This window comes from Sinocyclocheilus anshuiensis, unplaced genomic scaffold, assembly GCF_001515605.1.
Source record: "Sinocyclocheilus anshuiensis isolate Anshui unplaced genomic scaffold, SAMN03320099.WGS_v1.1 scaffold306, whole genome shotgun sequence".
Taxonomy (NCBI): domain Eukaryota; kingdom Metazoa; phylum Chordata; class Actinopteri; order Cypriniformes; family Cyprinidae; genus Sinocyclocheilus; species Sinocyclocheilus anshuiensis.
Window position 1 is genome coordinate 1,208,244 of NW_015544175.1, and position 11,962 is coordinate 1,220,205.

Sequence of the window (11,962 nt, forward strand, 5' to 3'; positions counted from 1 at the left end):
GCTGAAAACCTCCATTTATTCTCCTTGCTCACCTCTAACATGACAATTAAACCATTTTGTGTACTCTCTGAATCCTGACGCTGGCTTTTGAGTGAATAATTTGACGAAGAAAGCAAATGTATAGTAATTATTGAGTACATGGAATGAGAGGCAATTCTAAAGATAAACTAATCTTGCTGTCAAAGCCAGCTCTCCACAGGTTAAACTTGCATGAACATCCTCATTTCAAGCTGGTATAATAAAATGTGGAAGAACATACCTGAAAAGATGTCTGTTCTTCAAAATTCAATATCAAAGGGAGAATCTGACACATTTTAAGATCAAAAGCAGAACACATCTGAAGTTAAAGGATTGTTCCGGGTTTAAAACAAGTTAAACTCTATCTACAGAATCGGTGACATGCTGTTGATTAGCACAGACAATCATTTTATCCCCGTTTTTAAAAACAAACAATAAACATGGTTACGGAAGTGCACAATGTAAGACTACAGGGCATGGCTTTTCTGTAGGCTTTAAAAGCAGTGCTCATCTTCCACATAAAAATGAGTTTTTACTCAGACAGTCTAATTATGTGATACAGATTCAGATGGTGTGGGTGGAGTTTGCATCATGTTAACAGTACTTTATGTATAGTTATGTCACATCGCTTTCTGGTATTCTTGTGCTTACTCTACTTGTTTTCTGTTTATTATTGCTGTACTAGTATACTGACAGCTGACAAGCATGTCCTAAAACATGGCGGCGACTACCCAGAATTCAATGCGCTGTAACAAGCTCTGTAGTTTTCCAAGCTCTTTAATTATTAGGTAATGCTAATCCCATGCGAATAAACCAGCTGTAAACGTACATAAATATTCCATCAGTTGCTGGCACAAAATTTCGGTTAGCTTTAGGTAAGGGCCTATTACCAACAGAATCCAATCAGAATTCAATTAATCCAATTAATAAGTCGTTCGGCTGGACCTAACTGATATTACAAGCAACATATTATAAAAATATTTTAAACAACATAGTAGGCACAGAAAGCAATGTGGCACACACGTGACGACTGGGAGGTGATGGCAGTGCGTAAATCGAGTCAGTCCTCACAATTCTGTGCCCGGTTGCATGAAAGCCCTTAAGTAATTTGACTTGGGGGGTCTCCCTAACGGAAAAAAATTCCTGAGGCAAGGCATTTCTTTAAGAGCGTTGCAACAAACGTCTTAACTGTCACCCTTACCTAAATATTTATACTAAGTGTTTCACGGTAGTTTCTGGCAACATACGGCAATGGGCGCCGTGTTTGCTATAGTTACTACATCTCACAATAAACAGAACATAACAAACCCCAAACCTACCCTTTGCTACAACCACAGTTATACTAATATATTTGCGTTATGGAGAATACCAAGGTCACAGAAAACAAAAAAACGTAAACCAAACTGGACTCCAAGGATTTATTGATGGTCAAACCGATACTCTCTCAATAATTACGTTTTGGAGACAATGAATGATCTTTAAAATCGTACCTATTTCGATCATTAAAAAGACGCCTTTGTAGGCTACTTCCTCCACTCAGTTAACATTAAATCAGCCATCGTGTTTGACTTTAAGATGACTTAAGGGAACTGTTTTGGTCCCTAGCATGCTAAATATCAGGACCCGTCGGCCGACTTGACATCACGTGGTGTCAGGTGTCGAGACGAGCTACAGCCAATGAGAGAGCAAGGCATGGGTTGAGGTCAGCAGAAAAAAAACAGCAGCAGCAGCAGCAGCAGCAACATGGCTTTAAGAAAAGGTTGGACACAAGAAATGGAGTGAAATTTTTCAGAACAGATCATCATGCAAATAGCTTGCAGCACTAATTTCTTCCCGACGTCCATTTTCAAATAAACAACTCATAGTCTGTTTTATTCAAACAATTATGAACATTTATGGTTATACAGTTATGATCAAACTGTAACACCGTGTGTTCAAACCAGACACGACGCGATAAAAAGTATCTTTTCCATGTAGTTTTTGTCCTAACCCCCCGCGACAGCGACACGTGACAATAAGCGACACGGGATTTTTTATTTTTTATTTTCTGCGACGTCGTGGCAGGAATAACATACAAAATATGACAGTGATAATCTCAGGTAATAATTATGTGCTTTATTCAATGTTAAAAGTGTCTAATGGGAGTTTGAATATTATTTTGCGTTATCTTTATAGCCATAGTGAAAGCAACAATAGATATTTACCTCAGATCTTGAAAATAAATTAAAGCAAACTTGTGGTATGTTAAAACTGTTAACTCACTGCGAACCAGGGCCGTTCGACGTCCATTTTCAAATAAACAACTCATGTTTCACTTGTTGTTTTGCGTCATTCCTGTTCAACTTCTCGCATGTGTTTTTGTGATAAAACGTGGTTTGGGGACCATGTAGAGTCGTTTGGTGACAGAGGCCCCAATGGCCACGAGACTGTAGTGTGTCACATTCGTCATTTTAGCTTTCAGAAGGGTGTTCGGGAGCGGCCCCTTTGCCCCCTTTCGCACTTCTGCTGAGCCCGCACTTAGGGTGAGCTCCGCAGCAGACTTCTACCCGACTGTCAAAGCGCCATTACGTCACGAATGTGTGTACTCAGAGGAAGACCGCAAGGGTTTAGGGTGTGATTTGGGACAGGGTCGAAGTCTGTGGAAGTCTGCTGCTGAGCTCGAGGGCGCAAAAGTGCGCATCGAGGGCGCATAGCGGCCGCAAATGGGACGCTCGCCAGCACCCTTTTGAAAGCTAAAATGACGAATGGGACACCCTACGGCAGGGTTCCTCAATTAGTTTTCGCCGAGGGCTGAATTCTGCCAGTCTAATGTGAGTTTGAATATTATTTTGTGTTATCTTTAATCATAGTGAAAGCAACAATAGATATTTTACCTCAGATCTTGAAAATAAATCAAAGCAAACGTGTACGTTAAAACTGTGAACTCTGCCAACCAACACATGTATTCCATAACAAAGATATCAGTCACTCTCTCACTCACTCACTCAAAACTGTTCAGTCAATTCACGTCTGAATCATCTATTTTCCGTGTCCACTTTTCTTTTCTACACACTCGCCATGTTTTTGCTGTCACATCGTATCTACACTGGACGCGACAAAGCATTGCAAATCATTTGAACCTTGTGTCAGTACGTTATAAACAGAACGAGTCAGCAGTTTACAGTCGGTGATTTGTAGTGTCGCGCCGCATCCAAGACAGCATCACTGATTATAAGGAGTTCTATTGTATTTTATTGCGTCGCGCGGCTCGTGTCCGGTGTAGACACGATGTAAGTTAAATGTAGCTTTATGATGCTGAGTTTGAATTTTCATGCTACATTATTGGAAATTTGCGCGGGCCAAACTTTTTCAAAATGATGATGTGGCCCAGGGGCCACCTATAGAGAAACCCTGCCCTACGGTCTCCTGGACTTAATGGACACGAGCACGTGGCGGCCATTGTAAGTCCGCAAGACCGCAAGCTCACATGAAGTGTGCTATTTGGGACAGGGCCAGAGTTGTTGTCAGCTCGTGTAGTGTGTGACCCCCTGTTGCAGATCATTTACATAGTGTGAACACCACAACGACTTAAAGACAGACAGCAATCATGTAGTCTGAACAGCACAGTGATCTGCTGATGTTTAAAGTCGTGTAGTCTGAACTAGGCTTACGGGTAGCCTACCCTTAACCTTATAACTATAATGGATTTTTTTAGTTTAAGGGCTTTCATGCAACTGGGCACTGGTAGTTTACTGAGATTTCTTATCCCGTGCGAACTGGCCATTAGAATTACAGATGTCCTAGAATTACACATTCCATCTACCCTTGTAAAACTAATCCCATTCGAATAGGACTTTAGATTATAAAATCATGTCTAAAACCCTATTCGCACTGGATTAGTATTACCTGGTGACCTCCAGTCATTTGTAATAATTGCGTAGGTTGTCTGTGATCTTAATCCCGTGCGAATCGGCCATGTCTGTAATTTGTAAAGTAAAAATTCCCCCGCAAATTACCTACCATATTTCACCGAACACCGAGGTCCTGTGATAATATTAGTCCCGTGCGAATCGGCATCTCTGTGATTCGGCCAGCATTTGGCGGGTCGCATATTATTTTTCGAGGTTTTTGTTTGCTGTGCGCCTTTTTATCCATCTTTCGCGAAGAATGGAGCTGCGTTGGAGTGTTTGATAGTATTTTGGGTGCTGTCATCATATCGCTACACCATACAATTTGCAGAAAGAGAAAGCTGAGAAGGTTTTGAGGTTAATGTGTTACAAATAAATCAAGCATAAAGCTTGAGATATTATTTTAACCTGGTGAAATGTAAATGACACAGCGCACGAAACTATATTAGTTTCTTTTTTTTTCCAGATAATACTAATCCCGTGCGAATAGGGCTTAAGTTTCACTAATGTGACCATACCTTAAGTGTATTTCTATAAAGACCATTGTGATTTTAACAAACTAAGGAACAAGTCGAAATAGATTTCTTAGGAAATAGACAGCATGTCATAGACACTTACTGTAATTTAGTGTAAAAAAGTGGATTCGCTAGTAATCCTGCCTGCTTATCCTTCCACAGGCACACTAACATCGATTGAGCCATATTACACCTGACAGTTAGTTAAACTGATTAAAACCTGCTTACCTTTTTGGATTGCTTCAACAGATACATCACACTTCAGAAATGATGACAGGTAGTCTTTAACTGCAAGTAAAAAACCCTCCTGAAATATGTGGCTAAGCTAAAAAGGTGGCAGTCAGCATAATAATTGTCTTTGCTAACCCTAATGAGGTTCACAAACAAATAGTGGTTGTTTCCAGTGAGCTAATGCTTTCAATTGCAGCCCATTATTCAACCAGCTCTGTTGGGACTGTAAGTCACATGCAATCTCATATTTATGCAAAACATGGCTGTAAGCCTCATCGTCTCATAGGCTGTTATTATCATTATACGCAGCAAATTAATGAACGCTGCCTCTCGTCATCTAGAGCGTTGACAGTCACCTAATGAGGTGCCGTCTACCTGTAAGCTATGGTGTAATTATTATCTCCAACAGAACACACACTCTCACACACCGTGGAGAATGATGGTGTAAAAACCTATTCTCAAAAACACAATCACACTGCGTCTGTTCCCCCTCTCTGGTTTTATTTGCTGATGTGTAATAAGGTCCACAGGGCAACTCGTGCGTGTGTATCTGTCTGCATTTTATTCTGCGTGGAGCAGAGTTCAGAAGTTCACAGAAACAGGGACTCCTCAGGATTAGGCTTGTAAATATTGTACTAAACTCCTCAAACAGGATTTAGATGAGTATTGTGCTGTCTTGGCAGTTTCTCCTAAGCGCTCTGTCATATTGGAGTGATATTTTAACGTTGTTTACAGCTCTTTACAATTAACACAACGATCTTGATGTCTTAGAAACAACGTAACGAATGCAAGTTGTATATGAACAGTTGCAGGTAATGTAGACAATGCTCCAAAAGATACTGATTGCTAATTGTTTCCAGCTTGAACCTCTGAATATATTCAGCCAACGCTGTCTCGCGCTATCACATGCATTTGGTACAGGCAATTAATCTGTGCTATAACTCAAACAGTGGCAGAAACAACATCACTTACAATTATGAGTCATGATAAGGAGAGATAATGACTATGTGGGTGTTTATGCTACAATATATTTGCTAATCATAACATGCGTTATGTATCTTTCTCCCTTGACAAGACTCTCATGGGGGGTGAGATTCCAATTTACAGCGTGCAAATAAAGCAGAATTCAAACAGGACGGCAGCATCTGCCCTGTGAGGGTTTGGATTGTGTGTAGAATTAGATTTCTGCATTGAATCAAACTTAATTTAGATGATGCTTTCTAAAGAAAATTCGAGTGGTGCTAGCCTGAGTAAACAGAGATATTTTACATATATTCCACATTCAACCACTCCAGACATGTCGAAGCATTCACCATCTAAAAATGGTCAATCTATCATCACTCATCTCTCACAGTAGAAATCAATGAGTCTTCCAAGATGTCACAGCATTGCACAGCCTCTGACTGTAAAAACCACCAAGATGTAAATTCCTGAAGAATCTGTATAACCTATCACAAGTGAGAATGTTTTGGGTTGTTTTTTTATATGTATTAATGCAATATCACAGGTTTGTAAACTATTGTAACTTTTTATTGCTGTGTTATCTAACGCCTTCATCTTGTATTGTGTTAGGTTAGCAAAATCATCTGCTGAAGTCTATTGCAGATATATTCATACATGCTTATAACTACGGTTGCAGGCGCACAGCCAACTTGCTCGAGTGCTCACAGACTTGCTTTTATCGTTCCAATACGGTGGACAGGCTTACGTATAGCAGCCCATAGAAACAGCTGCTAATGAGGCATCTGTGGATATACAGTATATCTATGTGTGTAATAGCAAAGCCCCTTTTAAGGAAAGTCAGTTCACTGGTGGCCATATTTGCAATGCCTTCATGCAGCTATTTTAGGCATGCAAGGCTCCAACTGCTATCTACTTGAATGGGTAAATACCAAAACGTTTAACGTGTAAAAGTAACAAATATACCTCTTCTTAACTAGAACATTTACACTTGCATCTATTCATTTAGAAGACAACACATTCAACAGAATACATTTAGCAAAAAACAACATGCAAATAATGTTGTTTCGAGTAAGTTTTATATTAGTTGTTCTTGAATATGTCTGCTTCACATGATTGGCACAATTCCAATTCATGTCTGTTGCCCACACGGTGTGGGACAAGTCGGACACCATAGTCTAATACTTACGGTTATGGGTTTTCTCAAATAAGTATGAGTAATAGTATTAGGTGATACATGCCTTAGCAAGCACCACTAATAATAATATTGGTGTACTAGGCTGTCTGGAAACACATTTTTTATTTATTTTTTTAATTGTAGCACATAATACGCTCAGGGTATTTCGGGTGAGATATTACAGCCAAATACAATAATATATTGAAAACAGCTTCTGTACAATTTGTATTAAACCCATAGATGGGTGCTTAGATATTACCTGTTCACATTTATCTTATTTATCTGTTAATATTTCATTGCCCAAAATGTGCAGTGCACCAAAACAGTTGTAAACAAAACAGGTTTTGTGAGATAAAGCAAAATACAACTTTTTAAAGTTTGAATGTTTTTATTGAGCACTGCAGATACATTTGCCTAAAGTACATAGATAGTCACATTACTGCTCAGCTACCCAATATAGATTAGTGCGTCCGTGTGCACATTAAAACAATCACACAGCGAGAGTCAGCCTGAAGGCATAATCTGTTTTCTTCAAAAATAATTAATAACCCTACAAAGGAAAAGAGCAAAAAGTTGTGTGGAAACGATCAGCCATGAAGTCGCACATACATACATGCAAAACACTCTGTCAGCACACATGCGGCGTTTTCAATTCCGACTCCGGCTTGTAATGATTATTAGCACATGCTAGCGTCACCAAACAGCCGAAGTAATGTAATTACACCCGTGTCACCGAGCTTCAGTCAGGAGAGAGAAACCGACAGCGAGAGAGAGAGAGAGAGAAATGGGAAGGTGATTTGAGTCCTTTGCCAGCGGGAAGAAGTCCTGAACAAACACTGTCTGAATAGGCTAATTATAACTGATATTTGTGATCTGGATTTGGTGCCAATGTCCACTTTATATTTAATTTTATTCAGCTGAGATTGACTACTTTCCTTATTGACTGATTGGCCTCCAAAAAAATCTTTACACAGACAGACAGGCACAATCTCTCCGTGTCAGTCTGTACCCACACATATTCCTCAAAGCCATTTTCTAATGACAGAGAGGGCGCTGTTGAAGGTGAACTGCCCTGGGTGGGATCCTCGGTAGGACAGGAGCAAGGACCCGGCCTGAGCGCTGTGGCCGGCCTGGTGAAGGTCACAGGCGGCCTTCTCCACATCCCATTCCCCCTGAGCCAGCATGTGAGAGACCAGTGAAGAATACAGAGCTGTGTCCACACAACTGATCAACATCCCAGCATTCAACAGCAGAGACAGGAGCTCAGAGTCACACACCTCCTCAGTCACCTACAGAGAGAGAGAAAGAAAGAAAGAAAAGAGAGAAAGAAACAAGCCATGAAAAGGAGGCAAAGAAAAAAAAAAATTTCAATAAACACTCCAGTGCGACAAACAATCTGTGTGTGAGCAAACCTCCAACTTCACACAAACACAACACACAATATATTGCATTTTCCATCGTATATAAACAAGTAATTGTTATAGGTAAAATTGACTTTTACTATGTTAATATGGACACAGCAACAAATATCCCACTTTTTCTTCATTTCTTTCCTCATAAACATGCCTGTTTTTACCAGTTTACAACTTCCTCTAGCTGTATTAGAAAACACACACATATATATACATATACATATATATATATATATATATATATATATATATATATATATGTGTTCTTGAGCACCAAATCAGCATATCTGAATGATTTCTGAAGGATCATGTGACACTGAAGACTGGAGAAATTATGCTGAAAATTCAGCTTTGCCATCACACAAATAAATTACTTTTTAAAGTATATTAAAATAGGAAAGTGTTACTGTAAATTTTAATTATATTTCACAATATTACTGTTTTTACTGTTTTTGATTAAATAAATGCAGCATTGATGAGCAAAAGAAACATCTTTCAAAGTAATCTAAAAACAACCTTTAATGGAAGTGTATATATTATAAAGAAGTTATGTCCCCAAATTATGAGTCAACGCTGTTACTATCACACATTACCCACTTTAAAGTCAACCCTGTAACCACAATTTAATGGTAATTAAAATGCAAATAATTGTAGAAATATAAGAATTTAAATTTTTTTTTCAATAACAGACCTTGAGCTTTGAACTGTACAACAGATATTCTGAAAACAACATTACACACACACACACACACACAACTATTAATCTACCTGCTAATTTAACTTACTCCTTTATGAACATGTCTGATACTATATTTTATCACAAAAGAAACAAAAACAAACCTGTAAAAACCATCTTATCAAACGGTAAAAGCAGCCATTAGACTTAAAAACAGACTAAATCTTGCCGCCTCCACCTCAGAATAGAGCTTACAGACTCACGCCTGCCTTTCCCCTGGGCACCCTAGATTCTGTTTATCTGTGTTATCTAGTGGCCATGTTGCACTTGCATGTCTGGAGGAGGTCACATGCGATATAAATGAGCTCAGAGAGAGATGTCCCACCCTTCTGTGACCCCCGGCCTGCTCAGAGTGACCAGGAGAACTTCTCTCATCTTTTCAGCATAAATTATTCAACTGCCGGCTTTAGAGGTGGAGAACACAGAGGAGCGGTACCGTAGGAGTCAGCACACTGGAAAATCAATTATGTGCTAAATTTGATTAAAGGCAAGCTCAAGCCAAGAGATATGATGCCCTTTGACTGCGTGTGTGCGCGTCCTCATATTAAATGCGACGTGACATTAATAGTGGATATAAAATACACAAATGCAGTTTGTATATATTGTACTGACCTCACACAAAGGTTTCTAATGCCTATGGAATGAGTTCAGATTTACAGTGATCTAAAAGACATACACATGCACATACATACACACTAAATGTGCGGTCACATTAGTGAAACTTTGTGGACAAAAAGGTCAATTTTCTATGGTCAATAGTGTAGTGATGTATGAAGCGCAGTCACTTTCTAAGTTTCTATCTAAAGTCACTTTCAAAAGAAGCAGCTTTCTATTGGTCAACGCAGCGAATCCACATGACCAACTTGAACCCGCTGTGATATCTGGTTGGGGAAATCTTACGCCCTCATGTGAGATTCTCGATCATGTGGATTCCTATTGAAATGACTGGATGTCACCTGTGAAAACTCGCTGAACAATGGTGAATGTGACCACTACAATTCATGCGACACAAAAATGTTTGATTCCATGTCAACATTTCTGATATTTTTTCATTTCATCCTCAATATATACCTTTATGTTTACAAATGAAAAGAAAACGACAAGTAATTGAGAGAGAAAGAGAGAAGGTAGATAATAAAAGCCCTCCAAGGGATACAGACACTACAATCACACATGATATCAATGATCATTGCCACTTTCATCCATTCATGCCTGACTATCATCTGTGTGTGATTCTGTGAGAAACTAGTCCACTTTGATTATTAACTCTTAGATACATAAAGCACACTACACCGGTCAGATCTTTAAAAGCTGTTTTTAACCATTCAGTGCGTGAAGGATAAGAGAGTCAAGTTTAAGTCAAGAACTCGCAAGTCCACACGCTCCCGATTCCATGACAAGACCAAGACCATTAAAAACATAATCTTGGACTTAGACCCATATTTTCACGATCATGGTGTTGACTTGGACTCGACCCTCTTCTGGTCTCGGTCTTGACTCAGACTTGAATGAGCTGGGATTTGGAATGCACATAGTCTTGTTTTGAAGTAAAAAAGCACATTTTAATAGAGACTAAGCCTGAAACAAAAACCACTTTGAAGGCCATACTTGAGCTATTATTAGTGGTAATTTTATTAGCACAAGTAAATGAGTTTGTAAATGGAAGTGAACTACACAGACATGGTTAATGTTGCTAAGCAAGCTTCTGTCTGGACACATACAGAATAGTCTGTGTGACTTCTGCCACACAAAAGATCCACACTGGCTAGTCCCAAATGTTTTTCCATTCTTATTTCTTCTTTCCAGCCAAGACGTCTGTAGAGAGCCGTTAGAGATGGCACAGACGGAGCTAAAAGGTCGAAGAACAGCAAGTGCAATGTGAGAGAGCAAGAGAGAGTGAAAAACAGAGAGAAAGAGTGTGTTAGAGAAATTGAGAGAGGAGGATGGAAGGAGGGAGAGAGGGAAGAAAATAGGATGAAGGGAAAAGGGAAGAGCATGGAGAGAGTCAGAGCTAAAATGTCGAGCGCTGAACTGTGAAGATCGGCCAGCTGTAGAAACCACTTCATAAAGAGGGAGGGAAACAAAGAAAAAAGCGAAAAACAGCATGAAGGAGAAGAGAGAGCTGGCACATGGCCTATAATTGTTCAAATGCATGCCGATGATAAAAATGATGTGGCTTGTGAAAAATCATTTGAATTTTTCTTCATTTGAAAGGAATGAAGTTGTGAATATGAGAGAGCAGTAATGTGCTGTTAAGATATTCTACTCATCACCTTCTTCCAACAGACAGACGAGAGCAATCCCTCGTTCTCCTTGATTAGAACTCCATTTCTGATCATTTCAAGGAGAAAAATGAGAGAGAGAGAGAGAGAGAGAGAGAGAGAGACTCTGTGCTTCTTATACAGTAGCATATACTGAATTTTCCGGATAAAAAGTCACACCTGAATGTAAGTCAGACTGGGAAAAAATATAGATAAGTTGCATTGGTGTATAAGTCACATTTTATTATTAGCTGCATTCAGGAATACATGTTAAACATATTTATATAAAAGTTTAAAGTAAATTATAGTGCCATTCATTATAAACAACATTTATTATAATCAACAATGCTAAATGAATCTAAAGTGAAACTCAATTACCGGAGTGTAGGAAATGCGATAAACAAATAGTTCATGTGCCTTAGTCCATCTAACAAGAACAAACTGTTTAAGTTGAATGTGATGAGAGATAAAACTGAAACCCACGAGATAACACATTTCTCAAAGCACAAACTAATTTGCCAATGTTGACCAGCATTTACCAAATTTGAAAAACATTAAAGGGTTAGTTCACCCAAAAATGAAAATTAGCCCATAAATTACTCACCCTCAAGTCATCCTAGGTGTATATGACTTTCTTCTTTCAGACGAATCCAGTCTGAGTTATATTAAAAATTGTCTTTGATCTTTCAAGCATGGCACTCAGCGGGTGTTGCATGCATCAGTCCAAAAGCACTTAATTAAAATGCGCCCATCCATAAAAAAAAA

At 39.0% G+C, this 11,962-nt stretch overlaps 1 protein-coding gene across 1 annotated transcript in view; it reads right to left on the reverse strand.

Annotated features, from left to right (window-relative positions):
* Positions 1–7,162: 7,162 nt before the first annotated feature.
* nbas (NBAS subunit of NRZ tethering complex) overlaps positions 7,163–11,962 on the reverse strand; it is a 158,103-nt gene continuing 153,303 nt past the window's right edge. Inside the window, exon 52 of the mRNA XM_016496323.1 lies at positions 7,163–8,077. Within this exon, the coding sequence (XP_016351809.1) occupies positions 7,811–8,077 (267 nt within the window). The 3' untranslated portion in view covers positions 7,163–7,810. The remainder of the gene's footprint in view (positions 8,078–11,962) is intronic.